This window comes from Pristiophorus japonicus, chromosome 2, assembly GCF_044704955.1.
Source record: "Pristiophorus japonicus isolate sPriJap1 chromosome 2, sPriJap1.hap1, whole genome shotgun sequence".
Taxonomy (NCBI): domain Eukaryota; kingdom Metazoa; phylum Chordata; class Chondrichthyes; family Pristiophoridae; genus Pristiophorus; species Pristiophorus japonicus.
Window position 1 is genome coordinate 85555869 of NC_091978.1, and position 19031 is coordinate 85574899.

At 44.2% G+C, this 19031-nt stretch overlaps 1 protein-coding gene across 1 annotated transcript in view; it reads right to left on the reverse strand.

Annotated features, from left to right (window-relative positions):
- Positions 1–19031, reverse strand: part of dcaf12 (DDB1 and CUL4 associated factor 12) — a 153422-nt gene that overhangs the window by 110665 nt on the left and 23726 nt on the right. Inside the window, exon 2 of the mRNA XM_070862475.1 lies at positions 3191–3445. Within this exon, the coding sequence (XP_070718576.1) occupies positions 3191–3445 (255 nt within the window). The remainder of the gene's footprint in view (positions 1–3190; positions 3446–19031) is intronic.

The following is a 19031-nucleotide window of genomic DNA, read 5'->3' on the forward strand; positions in this document are numbered from 1 at the left end:
TTTCAAAATTTTACATACATTATAGATTTGTGCAACAGTTGGGATTGTTTTCTTTTCTCCTCAATTTCTACTTTCAAAGTTGTCTCGATTTGGGATTTGTGCTGTTAAGACTGGAAAATTGCCAATGTTACATTATTTAAGAAGGGCGCGAGAGAGAAACCAGATAACTACAGGCCTGTCTGTTTAATGTTAGTTGTCGGGAAGCTATTAGAATGTGTTATTAGGGATAGAGTGACAGAGCACTTGAACAAATCTGAGCCATCCAGAGAGTGGCATGGCTTTGTTAAAGGCAATTCATGTCTGACTAATCTAGTTGAATTTTTTTTTTTTTTGAGATGATCATTAATAAGATAGGTAAGGGAGTGTCCAAGAATGTTATCTATATGGATTTCCAGAAGAGTTCAGCGTGGGCAAGTGTGAGGTCATCTACTTTGGATCCAAGAAAGATACATTTTTTTTAAATGGTGAGGAACTAGGTACTGAAGAGGAGCAATGAAATTTGGTAGTCCACATATACAAATCATTTAAATCCAGCAGTGGTACAAAACTCAAATAGGCTAATGGAATGTTGACATTTATCTCAAGAGGGCTGGAATAATAATAACTTTTATTTACATAGCATCATTAATGTAGTAAAACATCCCAAAGCACTTCACAGCAGTGTTACAAGACAAAATAATAGATACTGACCAGTGAGGGAAAGAGACAAAAAGCGGGAGAAGTGTAAAAAGAAGTCAATGGCTCGGGTCTGAAGCAGCAGCCAAAATGCACACGCAAATAGTCACAAGTGAAAAACTTTAAAAAAAAAAGAAATTCAATACAAAAGGAGGAAGTAATGCCAGAGTTGTAGAGAGCAGTGGTCATATCCCATGTGGAGTACAGTGTTCAGTTTTGGGCACCGCATCTCAGGAAGGATACAAAAGGATTAAATTATGAAGACAGGTTGCATAAAGTTGGATTGTATTCCCTTGCATATAGCAGGTTGAGGGGTGATCTGATTAAGGTGTTTAAAATGATAAAAAGATTTGATAAGAGTAGATAGTGAAAATGATTTCCCCTGGTGGGAGAATCAAGAACGACGGGACATCTTAAAATTAGAGCTATGCCATTCAGGAGTGAAATCAGGAAGTACTATTTCCACACAAAAGATAGGAGAGGTGGTAGTAACAGGCCAATCAGTCTAACACAGTGGTGGGAAAACTCCGAGAGACCATTGTCAAGGACAAAATTAATTCGCACTGTGAGAAGCATGAATGAATAACAGCTCGGAAAGGATTTGTTACATGCAAATCATGTCCGACTAATCCAAGTTCTTTGATAAAGTAACAGAGAGGGTTGATGAGGTCCCCCAGGGTTGGTATTGGGACCATTGATATAAATAACCTGAACTCGGGTATAGGGAGTACAATTTCTTAGTTTGTGGATGATATCAAACTTGGCAACATAGTAAATAGTGAGAAGGATAGTAGTGGACTTCAGGAAGACATAGACAAACTGATTAAATGGGCAGACACGTGGCAGATGCAATTTAATGCGGATAAGTGTGAAGTGATGCACTTTAGGAGAAACATGGAGAGGTAGTATAATCTAAGTGGTACTCCTGTTCCTAATACCAACCCTGGGGGACCTCATTACATACTGCACTCCAGTCAGAAAAAATATCTGTTCACCACTACTCTCTGCCTCCTATGCCGTAGCCAATTACGTACGCAGTTACCACTGTCCCTTTAATACCATGTGCTTCTATTTTCCAAATAAGTTGGTTATGGGGTACTTTATCAAATGCCTTTGAAAGTCTATATATTATATATATATATAAAACATCTACTGAATTACATTCATCAACCCTCTCTGTTATTTTATAAAAGAACTCAATCAGATTAATCAAACACAGATAGTTATGGTTAATAATTGTAAAATCTGCATATATTCTACTGTTCATTTACTCTTGTATGGTTTAATTAACAGCTAAACAAATTTAAGTCTAAATTATGGTCCAGTATGTTATTGACACTGCAATTCCAGACAAACGCCTCCGACTGGAGAATTTTTACGAATTTACCTGGTGGTCCCGGAGGACCGTGGGATTCCGGTGGGGAGGCTTTCTCTTCCCGCACTACGAAGCGCGCTCCCCATCCTCGAAGTTCCAATGCAGAAGGTGCAGTCATGTGTGACTGCTCAACCAATCAGGTACTGTATTCCACAGCATTTTCATTAATAGCAATAAGAATTCCGTATCTACGAGTTCTCATTGCTATTAATGAGAAAAAAAACACACTAAACACAATAAAAAATAAAACACACATCTCATTATTAAAATTAATTGAAATTAAAGTTAATAAATGTCAGGGGGAAAAAAAATCCGATTAAAAAAAAGAGTTTTTTAAATTATGGTTTAAAATAAACTTACCGTAGTGGGCAGGGTTTTTAAAACAATAAAATGTGTTTTTAAAATTTTATTTTTAATGTTTGTGTGCTTTAAAACTCATACGCCTGTAAAAGTAGGCTATGCACCTGCTTTTATCAGGCGTAAGAGTTTTCAGGACATTTGCTGGGCAAGCTATGGGTAAATACCGCAATCTTGCCCGTGCAAATGTCCTAGCTCCCAAGATGCAGAGGATGTGTCAAGCTGGAGCTTGACAGATTGGAAAAGCCGGTTTTTAGCGCGTGCGCATTGTGCGCTGAAAACCAGCTTTTGCGATGCCTTCCGGGTCCGTACACACTCTGGCCTCCCCAGGTCCGTACACGATTTCTGGGCCATTATTCTGTAGCGTTGCCAAGTTGAAGATCATGAGAACATTTAATGAAGCCAGTAAACTGAAAACAAAGTGATGAGGGTTCGCTGTTCAATCCTCAGAAATGCTACAAATTTACTTCGCTATCTAGGTAAACGAAAGCATTCCGGAACAAAGACTCACTTACAGAAGTAGTCGATGACATTGAAGGAAGTTCAAGTCAGATTCAAAAGTGAAATCATCAATAACTTCACCTGGGTGAATCCAACTTTTTCTATTTATAAAAATAGATTTTTTTTTAAATAATGGGCATTGAGGGTGAAAGGAATTGTAATACTGAGTCATAAGTCCTGCCTCTCACCTTAAAGTCATAATCCATAAAATTATGAAAAATATTTCCAAAGTTTACTGACATGCGAGGTACAGTCAAGATTTTTTTTAATCATTCCACTCACCGTGTTGCATTTTGTCCCACATACCACTTGCCGATGGTTCAGCCACTGGGACGCAAACACCTTATTCAGGGTTCCTAAGTGGAACTCTTCCTCCTTCAAAAGGGCAGGTAGTCTGTGAGCCGCATAGCCACGCAGTGCTTGTTGGTAGCTCTGCTCATTTCGAAGCTTAATCTGTTGATCTGCGAGGTAACAGACAAAGGACTTCTTCACAAGCGGTAGCTTCTTCTTTTTGCGTAGTGTGTGATCCTGGCTGCACTGTTGAAGGAAAATTTAAATAAATTAGCTGTTTCAGTTAATTAGTCAACAGATTCTATGAAATGGGCAATGTTGAGTCCTAAGAGAAACCTATGCCCCAATAACCAGTCACTCTAAAGGTATTTAATTCACAGAAACCAAAGAATGTGAATAGCTGACAAAAGTTTTAATTGGTAAATAAACTAACACTATTCTTTTGTATGCCAATGTGATTAGTCTACATCACAGGACTGCAAGGTCACAACAAACAAATCACATGAGCTTCGATGCAGAGTGTTGCATGTTAACATTCTAAACTCACTTTTTCCCCTATATTCTTAGAAATAATTTGTTCCACCTATCTTGACACAAAAAGAGCATAGGAGAAGAAAACGCTTTGTAGAATTTACGCAGTCACAGACTCTGTCTAACTGTATCTGCCAAGAGAGATAACATTTCCAAGAAGATAAAGCACTGAAATCTCTCTCTCTCTCTCTCCTCCCAACCAAAGATAATAGTCCAGGATGTCGATCTAACAGTACAAACTACATTGTTCAGCTCAAGTCATCTGCAGGATTGGAAACAATCTAAGTTTGTACAGATTCTCGTCATCATAAATGCTACTTAACCAAATATTCACTACTTTTCAGAGAATTAATAAACATATAGCATTAAAATATTTTAGAACCACTATGTGGTTAAGAATTGTGCTTGCTTGAAAGTCATCACTTTTGCATGGGTGATTTTGGGAGTAAAGTTGCAGTTATCTGTTTAGACTGCACTATCAAATCTTTAGGCATTTTATAGAAAAGCAAAAGTAAGTAAGAGTTGCAGAGAGGGTTTGAGAATAGAATAGCAGCTAGCATAAAAAGGTAATCCAAATGTCTTCTATAAGCATATAAATAAAATAGGTAGGAGGAGGGGTGGGGCCGATTAGGGACCAAAAAGGAGACGTAGGCATGGTGACAGAGGGCATGGCTGAGGTACTAAATGAGTACTTTGCATCTGTCTTCACCAAGGAAAATGCTGCCATAGACATAGTGAAGGAGGAAGTAAAGGAGATACTGGATGGTATTGTGTTCCTAACACAGATGAGGCTGCACACAGGGAGGCTAAAGTCACAGTGACCTCAGTCTTTAATAAGACACTCCAGAGTGAGGAACAGGCCTTAGGGGCCGGCTTATATACAGTGCTCCCAAGGGATGCTGGGATCCCTTAGGACTTCAGGGATGAGCTCTCTGGTGGCGGAACATGGGAGTGCATGCTTTACAGATACACAACAGATGGGATAGAAATTGATAAAGATGAGCTACCAGAAAGGCTGTCTGTACTTAAAGTAGATAAGTCACCAGGACCGGGTGGGGTGCATCCTTGGACACAGAGGGAAGTGAAGGAAGAAATTGCGGAGGTACTGGCCATAATCTTCGAATTCTCTTTCGAAACAGGGATGGTGCCAGAAGACTGTAGAATTGCAAATGTTACACCCTTGTTCAAAAAAAGGGTGTAAAGCTAAACCCAGCAACTACAGTTCAGTCAAGTTAACCTCAGTAGTGGGGAAGCTTTTAGAAACAATAATCAGGGACAAAATTATCACTTGGACAAGTGTGGATTAATTAAGGAAAGCCAGCCCATATTTCTTAAAGGCAAATCGTGTTTGACCAACTTGATCGAGTTTTTTTGATGAGGCAACAGAGAGGGTTGATGAGCGCAATGCAGTTGACATGGTGTACATGGATTTCCAAAAGGCGTTAAACCAAGTGACACACAAGAAGCTTTCCAACCAAGTTGAAGAAGTTGAAGCCCATGGAACAAAAGGGACGGTGTCAGCATAGATACAAAATTGGCTAAGTGACAGGAAACAGTTGTTTTTCGGACTAGAGGAAGATGTACAGTGTTGTTCCCCAGGGGTCGGTTCTAGGACCACTGCTTTTCTTGATATATATTGTCTTGGATGTGGGTGTACAGGGCACAATTTCAAAATTTGCAGATGACACAAAACTTGGAAGTATAGTGAGGACATAGACAGGCTGGTGGAATGGGTGGACATGTGGCAGATGAAATTTTACGCAGAAAAGTGCAATGCGATACATTTTGGTAGGAAGAATGAGGAGAGGAAATACAAACTAAAGGGTACAATCCTAAAGTGGGTGCATGAACAGAGAGACGTAGGGGTATATGTGCACAAATCGTTGAAGGTGGCAGGACAAGTTGAGAAAGCAGTTAAAAAAGCTCATGGGATCCTGGGCTTCATGAATAGAAGTATAGAGTACAAAAGCGCGCATATTATGAAGAATCTGTATAAAACACTGGTTCGGCCTCAACTGGAGTATTGTGTCCAATTCTGGGCACCGCACTTTAGGAAGGATGTGAAGGCCTTAGAGAGGGAGCAGAAAAGATTTACGAGAATGATTCCAGGGATGAGGGACTTCAGTTACTTGGATAGACTGGAGAAGCTGGGATTCTCCTTCGAGCAGAGAAGATTGAGAGGAGATTATTCAAAATCATGAGGGGTCTGGACAGAGTAGACAGAGAGAAACTGTTCTCATTGGCAGAAGGGTTGAGAATCAGAGGACAGATTTAAGGTGATTGGCAAAAGAACCAAAGGCGACATAAGAAAAAACATTTTTACGCAATGCGTGATTAGGATCTGGAATGCACTGCCTGAAAGGGTGCGGGAGGCAGACTCAATCACAGCTTTCAAAAGGGAGTTGAAGTATTACCTGAAATAATTTTTTTTTTTGCAGGGCTACGGGGAAAGGACGGGAGTGGGACTGGCTGAGGTGATCTTGCAGAGACCCAGCGCAAGATCGACGAGCCGAATGGCCTTCTTCCATGCTGTAACCATTCTGTGATTCTGCTTGCCTTTCTTCATGTTAGAAGTCCCAGAATAATTTATTTCTCTAACCTACTCCAAGGAACTCATGTTCTTTTCAATATCGGGTATTGAAAATTACAAATATTCAATATATTGTGTCAGCAATTATACAAGTTTTAAAGTAACTCACCCGAGTTTATAATAAAATTATAAAAGTGTGAGAGGCCAGAAGAATGTGGAGTTTAGCCTTAAGTGCAGTTGGAGAGGAGTTTATTTTCGATAAATTAATACTTGTATGAAATGAGTAAGAAGACTTCAATTACTGCGAGTGTTTGGTGCGAGTGGGGGTTCAGACTAACACTATCTACATTTTTAAGTTAGACAGAGGGAACGGCAGTGCAGAAAATCATTATGATGTGTCTGGAGTGTGATACTTGAGCCTTCATGGATCCTCAATGTTTCCAGATGCAGCACATTTACAGGGCAGTATTGGAAAATTCAGTCCCTGCTTGAGTAGCTGTTGGAAACACTCCACAGTATGAAAGGGAATGAGAAGTACTGTATCTTGATTATATTCTCCAGAACGTGGTGATACAAGCAGTGCTGCATAATTCAAAACACAGGAGTAATATAGAAAGAGAAGTGGATGACCAAGAGCAGCAGAGAAAGGCAGGACTCATCGATGCAGGGAACTCGAGTTACTGGAACAGTCCAATAGCTAGATATAGTGTTGGATAAGTATGAGATCGACAATGACAGTGACTTGGAGGAAGGTGGTCCTGAGTTACATTGTGGCACCTTTGGGTAAGGAACTACCCAAAGGGGTAGGAGGCAGGTAGTTTATAAGAATAAGAGAGAGAGCGGCATTAGTGAGAGACTAAGGAGGAGAAATTTGGGAGCGACCCATTTGGGACGCTAACTTTTAAATGGTTGAAAAATTAGTGCCAGAAGCTAATGTTTTCAAACTTTAAATAAATTCGGCATTTGGGCTCCACTTCCTTCCTGGAGCGCAACAGGACTAGATACAGGAGACACCTGAAAACAGTGGAGAAGTACCACCAGTGCTGCCTCCACAAGATCCTGTAAATCCACCAGGAAGATAGACGCACCAACATCCCCAGCATCGGAGCACTGATCACATCGTCCACGTGCCCAACACGAGACTTCCTAAGCAAGCACACTACTCGGAACTCCTACACGGCAAGCAAGCCTCAGGTAGACAGAGGAAACTTTTCAAGGACACTCGTCATGTACCCTACATGGCTACTATTGGTACTATCACAATGTGTGCCACCAGCGGGCATAGCAGTGGGAGACTTGTAGGTTACCTGTACAGGTGTGCCTGGCCTAGTATGAAAGGCAGGCCACCAGGTGTGATCCTCACTCTGGAGTTAGCAAATAAAGGACGAAAGTCACTACAGTTCAAATACAACACACTGCCTTGTGGAGTCATTATTAGAGCATCCAAGGACACAACAATTGGCGACAAGATTAGGAACTTGCACACGAAAAGGGTTACCCTTGGTACGTTGCAGCAGTTCGCCGATGGTGATGATTGGGCGCCTTTGTGGAGAGGCTCGAATATGTCTTCACAGCAAAAGACCTGACAGCAGACGATCCGGCCACACTGACTGATAAGCGCAGAGTTATTTTGTTAACCAGTTGTGGGCCCACCATCTGTGGCCTCGTCAGGGAGTTCACTGGCACCAGTGAAGACAACGACCAAGACGTACAAAGAGCTCGTAACCCTGATCCATGAGTAACTCAAGCTCAAGGAGAGCATCCTCACAGCCAGACACCGGTTCTACACCCACCGAAGGCCAGGAAATCGCGAAATTCGTCGCAGACCTCAGGAGGCGGGCGGCACCATGTCAGTTCGGCAACCACCTCAACAAAGCACTGCGGGACATTTTTGTCATTGGAATTGGCCATGAGGGCCTTCTTCATAAGCTACTATTGGCGGATACCACAATCACACTGCAGAAGGCCATCTCTGTGAGCTAGGCATTCATGACCTCGACCTGCGGCTTTAGGCAGATGAGTCACCCTCAGAACTCAAACCCGGCAGGTACTGTGCACAGAGTGGCGCCGTTTAGACGCTGGACTGTGGAGCGCGAACCCCCTCAGGGAAGAGAGAACAGGCCACCCGAGTCCCTTAACTCAGAGTCCGCTGAGGGGGGCTAATCGAGTAGCTCCATGCTGGCGTTGTGGAGGGAATCACAGGGCTCACCAGTGTCGTTTTAAAGACTATGTATGCAAAGGCTGCAGCACAGAGGGCCACCTCCAGCGAATGTGTAAGCGAAGTATGACTCACTGTGTCGATGAAGAGTCTGCAGAAGGCCATGAATCCAGCGAGGATTATGAAACGATAGGCAGCTCAGCCCCACGATGAGGTATACAGCATGTTTACCTGCACCACCGAGTGTTCCCCGCTGAAGATGGAAATCAAGAAAGATGGCGTTCCAGTCTTCATGGAAGTGGACACGGGGGCGAGCCAGTCAGTAATGAATCAATAAGCCTTTGAGAGGCTATGGGACAATCAAGCTGAATGATCCAAATTGGTCCTGGTTCAGGCAAAGCTGAGCACGTACACCGATGAAATTATCCCAGTCATTGGTAATGCGAATGTAAAGGTACTCCATGATGGCGCGGTGCACAAGTTACCTCTGTGGATTGTTGCAGATGATGAACCAATGCTGCTCGGCAGAAGGTGGATGGAGAAGATCCATTGGCAGTGGGAAGACTTCAACCCTCCGGCAATCGATGTCCTCTGCGTTCGGAAGCACAGCAAGACCTCACTTGAGGGTGGACCCTGCACCAGAGAGCATACCAGCATAACACCCGAAGCACAGACCGCTCAGCATGACTGCGTGGAGATGATCCAGCGGAGACGACCCAATTTGCTTCCTCCAGGGTCCAGTGGCAGGACTCCGGAGGAAGCAAATTGGATCCAAAAGCTTCGATGGCAGAACCCGGGGAGAAGAGGATCACCGCAGTCGACATCGTGGATGGAGGAAAGATGGCACCCAAACCACGAGGTGAGGCACTGAAGAAAAAGACGGCCATGGCCAGACCACGAGGTGCAGCGCTGATGGAGCAACATATGGCACCAAACGGAGAAGAGGATAGAAACATAGAAACTAGGTGCAGGAGTAGGCCATTCGGCCCTTCGAGCCTGCACCACCATTCAATGTGATCATGGCTGATCATGCAACTTCAGTACCTCATTCCTGCTTTCTCTCCATACGCCTTGATCCCTTTAGGCAAAGGGCCACATCTAGCTCCCTTTTGAATATATCTAACAAACTGGCCTCAACAACTTTCTGTGCTAGAGAATTCCACAGGTTCACAATTCTCTGAGTGAAGAAGTTTCTCCTCATCTTGGTCCTAAATGGCTTACCCCTGATCCTTAGACTGTGACCCCTAGTTCTGGACTTCCCCAACATCGGGAATATTCTTCCTGCATCTAACCGGTCCAATCCAGTCAGAATCAGAGTCTGAGATCTCCTCTCATTCTTCTAAATTCCAGTGAATATAAGCCTAGTCGATGCAGTCTTTCTTCATATGTCAGTCCTGCCATCCCGGGAATCAGTCTGGTGAACCTTCGCTGTACTCCCTCAATAGCAAAAATGTCCTTCCCCAGATTAGGAGACCAAAACAATATTCAAGGTGTGGCCTCACCAAGGCCCTGTACAACTGCAGTAAGACCTCCCTGCTCCGATACTCCAATCCTCTCGCTATGAAGGCCAACATGCCATTTGCCTTCTTCACCGCCTGCTGTACATGCATGCCAACTTTCAATGACTGATGTACCGCGACACCCAGGTCTCGTTGCACCTCCCAGTTTCCTAATCTATCACCATTCTGCCTTCCTGTTTTTGCCACCAAAGTGGATAATCTCATATTTATCTACATTATACTGCATTTGCCAATTCACCTAACCTGTCCAATTCATCCTGCAGCCTCTTAGCATCCTCCTCACAGCTCACACTGCCACCCAGTTAGTGTCATCTACAAACTTGGAGATATTACATTCAATTCCTTTGTCTAAATCATTAATGCATATTGTAAATAGCTGGGATCCCAGCACTGAGCCTTGCAGTATCCCACGAGTCACTGCCTGCCATTCTGAAAAGGACTTGTTTATTCCTACTCTTTGCTTCCTGTCTGCCAACCAGTTTTCTTTCCATGTCAATACATTACCTCCAATACCATGTGCTTTAATTTTGCAGACTAATCTTTTGTGTGGGACCTTATCAAAAGCCTTTTGAAAGTCTAAATACACCACATCCACTGGTTCTCCCTTGTCCACTCTACTAGTTACATCCTCAAAAAATTCTAGAAGATTTGTCAAGCATGATTTCCCTTTCATAAATCCATGCTGACTTGGATCGATCCTGTCACTACTTTCCAAATGTGCTGCTATTACGTCTTTATTAATTGATTCCAACATTTTCCCCCCTACCGATGTCAGGCTAACATTCCCCGTTTTCTCTCTTCCTTTTTTTTAAAAAAAAGTAGGGTTACACGAGCTACCCTCCAATCCATAGGAACTGACCAGAGTCTATAGAATGTTGGAAAATGACCACCAATGCATCCACTATTTCTAGAGCCACTTCCTTAAGTACTCTGGGATGCAGACTATAAGGCCCTGGGGATTTATTGGCCTTCAATCCCATCAATTTCCCTAACACAATTTCCTAACTAATAAGGATTTCCTTCAGTTCCTCCTCACTCGACCCTCTGTCCCCTTGTATTTCCAGAAGGTTATTTGTGTCTTCCTTGGGGTAAAGCAAGTGTGGAAATGTATTTTTATCTAAGCTGATACCATACGGTATTTGTGTGTCCCTTGCAATATATATCAAAATGGAGTCCTGGTCTTTCCAGGACTTTCTGCTTTTTAGCAGTCAGCTTGCATAAACAGCTAAACCTGGTTTGAGATGGCTGATGGCCATCAGACAGCTAGGAGACAAGTCATGCTGAGACAAGTACCCCCCCCATGGTGCTCTCCTATTGTCTACACGACACCAGTTCCATGTCACCCCAACTTTCCTATGTACTCCATTCCACCAGCCACTATCTCTTGTAGAGACCTCATCCTTTTGATGTAAACGATAAACTGACCAGGAAATTGAACAATCCTGACACAATACAAGACAGGTGATAGCCCATTACATATGATTCATGGAGTAATGGCCGGCTGGCCAACTGATAACCCTGACAAAAGAAAATATCTGTAAACCATGTCAGGACCAGAATATAGTAATTAACTCTTTATCTGTATTCACTGACTGAGACAGAGCAATACACAGGGAGAGGCCATAACTTGGGTTTTATTGTATAAATATCTTGTGAAGCTGTACCATTTCGGAGGTGTTCAGTTAGCCCTTGACTGAGTGTAACCTGCCCCTTGCTAGCAAGCGAATTAAAGAAACTTCTGCCGGAGCTGTAAGTGTCGGAGTCATTCTTTTCGGAGGTCGAGATTTCGACACAAGCAAGGCTCTCCTAAAGTGGGCCTGCAACCCACTACAATTAAAAGGGACAGTTCCACACACTCAAGCAATGTAACAGCAACTGTAAGTTAGAGACAAAATGTGTAACTGACGATCAGAGTTGTGTACATGCAACAAGCAAGGAAAAGTCGAGCGATCACGATCGGAACTGCAGAGTACCTATCATAAGTAATGAAAAGTTGTGCGATGTAGGATTTCAACTGCACGCAGCCAATGTAGCGGGCAGACATCCATTGGGAGCACACAGGTCTAGCGAGCTACCCAATGCCGTGGCCTGCATCCTGGGGACTGGAGTTATGCACCATGGAGTGTGGCCACAAGCAGCCAACACAAGAGCTGCAGAGCAAGCAACCTCAGCAGGGCAACGGCATCGATACCCTGCCCCTGATCGGCTCCACCTCTCAGGCACCAACCGCCACGAGCCTGAAAGAGCAGACTGTGCTAAGGCGCAGTCCCCAGACCCCATCGCCACCAAGGCAATACCCGTGGACGAAGGGTCACCCACTACAGTTCCCCCAAAGGGGACCGGGACCAGCCAGGATCCCAAACCAAACAATGCCCAGGCCAGCGAGTCAGTAGCTCCCTGTGCACTGCTAGATGACAGCTCCTCAGGGAGCAGCAGCGACCCAGGGCGCAAAGAAAGGACAGGGAAGTCACAAGCATCTGCGAACCTGCCCGACGCTAGGAACCACAGCAACAGCCCCAAGAGCAGGCAACTCGAGCCAACCGGGTTCCCAATGCCAGCACTGGGCACCGCGCCACCACCATCCAGCAGTTCTGGAACTAGTAACTAGTTTGTCCTTCCACACCGGTCACCGCATCGATAATGTATCTCATCAGTCGAACATACTTGCCTCACAATGGAACCACAAATGTAATGCAACCTTGTTTTTCTGAACTTGAATGTAAATGAATGCAATGAGCCTCCGGCATAATCTATATGTGGGGGGAAGGAGGGAGAATGGAGTGGTCAGGGATGCACACAGAACGAGCGTGCAGCAAACCAGACTCCCCAACCACCCTTTCCTTCAACCACTGCTCCACATGTTAGAGACTGGAATTCCCACATTGGACTGTACAGTCACCAGAGAACTCATTGAGTGGAAGCAAGTCTTCCTCGATTTTGAGGAACTGCCTATGATGATGGAGCGCAACAGGCAGCAGGCAGGGTGGTAGGTTTGCACAATGAGCCGTACAGCACTGCCGCGTTGGAAGGCTCCTTCCCTCCCTTAAAGGGAACGGCCATCGCTGCAGGCTCTGCAAAAGAAAAATTGAGTTTCTCCCTGACTGCAACCACAATCCAGGCTGACCGATCATGGGCAAGAAACAGTAGATGATCTCGCCATGCCATGTAGGTAAGTCGTCAGCGCCCCATTATCGCCCCCCGGAGGTTACAACAGTGACTACACTCTAAAAATACTTCATTGGCTGTAAAGCACTTTGAGACATCCAGTGATCGTGAAAGGCACTATATAAATCTAAGTCTTTCTTTAAAGAGGCCAATTTCCAGGTCTATGTAGACAGAGGTATGGACCGCCTTTTTTTAGTTTTGACCAGTAATCCTGAAAGGTATGTTGCCTCCCCAATACCAGGGTGAAGGATATCACAGAATGGGCAAAAACATTTCTGAGAAGGAAAAGCAACCAAAAGTCACGGTTCATACTGGAAGTATTAGCATAGATTGAATATTTGCAGATGGAGTATAAGGACTTGGGTACTAGATAGAGAAACAACATCCAAAGGATTGTAATCTCTGGATTGTTTCCTGAGTCAGGTACTGGACAAGTTAAAGAGAAGAAGATTAAAAAGGTCTGTGTTCAGATTCAAGGGAGATTGGAGCAAGTTCTGGAACAAGGAAAACTATACTAAATGAACAGCCTTTACCTGAACTGAAATGGCACCAATGTCCTTTTGGAGAGGTAAGTACAGCAGTGGAGAAGGATTTAAACAACTATGTCAGGGAGTGGAGAAAGTCTAAGTTTGAAACTAGGAGCGCAGGAATAGAATCATAGAATGGTTACAGCACAGAAAGAGGCCATTCACCCATTGAGCCCATGCCAGCTCTCTGCAAGAATATTTCATCTCGTCACACTCCCCCGCCCTTTCCCTGAAGCCCTGCAAATATTTTTCCTTCAGGTACTTATGCAATTGTCTTTTGAAAGCCAGTTGAATCTGCCTCCACCACCCTTTCAGACAGTGCATTCCCGATCCTAACCACCCGCTGTGTAAAATAGTTTTTCCTCATGTCGCCTTTGGTTCTTTTGCCAAGCACCTTAAATTTGTGTCCTCCAGTTCTCGACCTTTCTGCCAATGGGAACAGTTTATCTCCATCTATTCTGTCTAGACCCCTCATGATTTTCAACACCTCTATCAAATATCATCTCAACCTTCTCTGCTCCAAGGAGAACAACCCCAATAGAGGGCTGAAATAAACAGAAATGATCAAAGGAGAAAGGGAGAGAGGAAATGGTGAGAGATTAAAAAAGCACCATTGTAGAAGGAGCAAAGAGTATAAAAAAAAACTAAGACAAAATCAGGAAAAAGAATAAAAGGTCCAAATTCCCCCAAAAATGTAGTCCGGGTGAGTGGTTTGTATGTGAATGTATTCAAAACAACAGTGCACAGTTAAAAGTTTTAATAACTATGGAGATATATGGTATAGTAGGTTAAGTTTGGACTGGACTGCAAATGTAATTGAAGGCCCACCACCACCTTCTCAAGGGCAACTAGGGATGGGCAATAAATGTTGGCCTTGCTAATAACACCCATTAACTGAGAAATATATATTTTCAAGTTTGATTCTGGCGATTGCTGGGACCATAGACAGAAATTATGCTAATGTACGACAGTAACAATTATTATAGCCAAACACATGATGAAGCAACTTTGTAATAGTAAGTATAGTTAACATTATATTTGAACTGCTCATACAAAGGAACAGATTCAGGCGATAACACTATTACACAGAGATCCACAGAAAGCTTCACTGATGTTATCTTGTGACAATTTCTTGGATTGATATAAAACCTTAAGATGCAACTACAGCAACTCTTCTCTTCCCATCATAAATGCAAACAGCAAAATACAGAAGTGAGCAACATACTGTAGTTTTGCTTCAGGAATAATTACACAGCCACATTATTCCACTGTTGTAGACTGCAGGTTCTGGAATGAACTTATGTCATCCTCATCAAATCTACTGAACTATACAGAGTCCAGAAGCTTTCACTAAACCTTGCCAAATAGGGATGCAATATTCTACAACTGGATGAAATTAAATTTTGTGGAACATTAATACTATCGACAATGAGGAGCTTAAATGTTTCCACCCAAGAATTTGTAGTCATTATATAGTAGCAATGCTTCTCACCTTTGCGTGAAATCATTTAAGCTTCAAAACTATCTTAAATTTAAAACTTGTATTTTGCATGCATTATATTTCAGAGCATTTTCCTATCCTCCATTAGGCAGCCAGAGCTCCCACCAGAAGCAGGTAGGGATCTCATTAATATATGAAAATCAGGGTCAAATGCACCATTTTTGTGACTACCCACCTTGCTACCACAGGCTCCTCAAACCATCTACAAACCATGGCAACACAAGTCGCGAAGTGGTAATTTCCAATAGTATTTAAAAAGGATCCTTACCTGCTCACAACTAAAATGTTGCAAAGCTTTAAGAGATATTTTGCTTGTATTAGATTGTGTTTTTTATTACTTAGAGCACTTTAACATTCTTAACACTTGCTGGGTTTCTGACAATGCACGTTTTCACACTGGCTAGAGGAGGAGGAGCAAGCAACTGAAGGAGCAAACAGAGCTGGAGGGAGACCAAATAAAAGGAAGCATGTTCACAGGAATTCTTATCTCCCAAACAGTGTGTAGAAATTCTCTGAGGAGCACTGCATAAGGAGGCAGTGCTTTAGGGAGACTGTCACAGAAATGTGTCACCTCCTGAAACATTACCCATTGTAGTCAAGAGCACTGCAGCCTTCAACTCCCTCCAGCTGCCACCAAAATATCAGTCTGCAGTTCATGCTTGCATGAAGCAGGCGATTTCTCACATTTTCTGGGGCAAATTTTCATAATTTTCCCCACGGACATCCAGAAGCAGACTGTAGGCTGCCTCCAAGTCCAGTATCTCATTGATTGCACAATCACCTTGCGGGCTCCTTCACATGACCTCATGGCATTCTTGAATTGCAAGGGCCTCCATTTGTTCAGGGTGTGTGTACAGGGAAGATCTCCTTATGTTTTTGTACTCTACCTGTTCTTAACCAGCCTTTCCTGCAAAAAGAGTGGAAGTGGGTTAATTTGAGCCTTGCCGAAGGCTTTTGAAGATGTGCAAGGCAGCTGAGTATAGTGTGCATCAGAGGAAATAAGGAGCAACTGCGGCCAAGAGGCGAAGTAGCTGAGAGGGCAGCAGCTGGTCTAGAGGCTGAAAGTGTAAGCAGAAGGTGCAGTAAAGTATCCTGTTGCAATTGGAGAAGCAGCATGGGAACAGAAGAAGAGATGGATTGATAGTGCTGGGACTAAAGTAAGGTGGTGCAGGGCTGTGCAGCAAGAGTTGTGACAGTCCTGGTGAGATCATTAAATTTCATCCTGCACTGCCATCAACTACTGGGAAAATTGCAGACGGCTTTGATTTGCTCTGCCACCTCTCTGTTGTTGCTGATGCATTTGACTGGGCACCCATCGGAGAGGAAGAGATCCTCCTTTTTGTTGCTCAGTATGGCTGCATCAAAGAATGGGGGGGGGGGGGGGGGAGGAGGAGGAATGGGCCCTCTACATCGTCACGCTGCCTACTCCTTCAGAAACTCACTTTTGACGAACTACCATTGAAAGGTGCACCTCCCTTTAAAAGAGACTGCAGGCTGCCTTTAAGTAGTAGTCGTCCGGCTGGATTTCCTGTCCTTTCAATCAGCGAACAGCAGTAGCAGATCATGAATTTTAAATTAATCAAGTCTCCTGCCAGCATCAGGCTGCCAAATCGAACGGCCCGCCCACTAGCCACTTTATATATGCTGGAAAATTACTCCCATGAATTCGGTCACTGATTTTTCCTTTCTACTTGTGGGAAAGAACCTATTCAGTCCCCATCACTGATGACTCCATGGAGATTGAAAACTCAGTAAAGAATTACAGCACTAATTCATGCCCCATCGCTCCACAATACTGTAGTACGGCCTCATCTCCCAGAATAACTGACTCGAGAATTGAATTCCCATGTACCAGAACAATTCCATGCCCAGAAATTTCTTTACAGATTAAGTTTGTATCATTCAGTACCAGCAAAGAAAATTTATTTGCAGATTAAGTTTATATCATTCGGTTCCAGTAAAGGAAATGTTTTCAGACTTGACTGCCTCTCAGTTTTCCCATGTGTGTTCTGTGCCTGACCTCCATTAACCAGCATAGCCTTACCATATCTCATACAGCAAGACTGATGACAGTAAATGTAGGCCTAAGGGTTTTAATTTCCACTCTCGGTCCATGTGGATCTGGGGGGTTACCAAGGAAGCTATGTCATATCACAGCAGAGACAGTGCTATGTATGATGCGTCAAATCATAAACATTATTAGAATATACAAACAAGGAAGTACTACTATTATATAGAATATTGGTCAGGCCTTTTTGGACAATTATCATAGGCAGTCCCTCGGAATCGAGGACTTGCTTCCACTCCCAAAGTAAGTTCCTTGATGGCTGAACAGTCAGACACGAGAGCCACAGACCCTGTTACAGGTGGGACAGACATTCGTTGGTGGGGCTGGTTTGCTGCATGCTCCTTCCGCTGCCTATGCTTGGCCTTTTTATGCTCTTTGCGTTGAGACTCGAAGAGTTCAACGCCCTCCCGGATGCACTTTCTCCACCTCGGTCAGTCTTCGGCCAGGATCTCCTAGGTGTCGGTGGTGATGTCACACTTTACCAGGGAGGTTTTGAGGGTGTCCTTATATTTCCGCTGTCCTCCTTTGGCTCGTTTACCATGAAGGAGCTCCGCATAAAGCATTTACTTAGGGAATCTCGTATCTGGCATGCGAACTATGTGGCCTGACCAGGGAAGCTAATCAAGTGTGGTCAGTGCTTCAATACTGGGGATGTTAGCCTGGGAAAGGGCACTGATGTTGGTGCGCCTGTCCTCCCAGGGGATTTGCAGGATCTTGCGGAGACATCGTTGCTGATATATCTCCAGCGACTTGAGGTGCCTTCTGTACATCTTCCATGCCTCAGATCCATATAGGAGGTCGGGTATTACGACAGCCCTGTAGACCATGAGCTTGGTGGTAGATTTGAGGGCCTGATCTTCAAACACTTTTCCTCAGACGGCCGAAGGCTGCACCGGCGCACTGGAGGCGATGCTGAATCTCCGCATCAATGTCTGCCTTTGTTGATAAGAGATACGGGAAATGGTCTATGTTGTCCAGGGCCGCGCCGTGGATCTTGATGATTGGAGGGCAGTGTTGTGCGGCGGTGACAGGCTGGTGGAGGACCTTTGTCTTGCGGATGTTAAGCGTAAGGCCCATGCTTTCATATGTCTCAGTGAATACATTGACTATATCCTGGAGTTCAGCTTCTGAACGTGCAGATGCAGGCGTCGTCCGCATACTGCAGCTCAACGACAGAGGTTGGGGTGATCTTGGACCTGGCCTGGAGGCAGCATCGATTAAACAGCTTCCCACTGGTTCTGTAGTTTAGTTCCACTCCAGCGGGGAGCTCGTTGATTGTGAGGTGGAGCATGGCGGTGAGGAAGATTGAGAAGAGAGTTGGAGCGATGACACAGCCCTGTTTGATCTCGGCCCGGACATGGATTGGGTCTGTAATGGATCCATTGGTAAGGATCACGGCCTGCATGTCATCGTGGAGCAGGCGAAGGATGTTGACAAACTTTTGGGGACATCCGAAACGGAGGAGGACACTCCATAGATCCTCACGGTTGACAGCGTCAAAGGCCTTTGTAAGATCGAAAAAGGCCATGTATAAGGGCTGGCGCTGCTCCCTTCATTTTTCCTGCAACTGTCGCGCTGCAAAGATCATGTCTGTTGTGCCCCATAGGGGACAAAATCCGCATTGTGATTCCGGGAGGAGCTCCTCGGCCACAGGGAGAAGACGATTGAGGAGAACTCGAGCGACAACTTTCCCAGTGGCTGATAGCAGAGAGATTCCCCTGTAGTTGCCGCAGTCGGACTTATCCCCTTTTTAAAAAAATGGTCACAATCACTGCATCTCTCAGATCTCCCGGCATGCTCTCCTCCCTCCAGATGAGAGAGATGAGGTCATG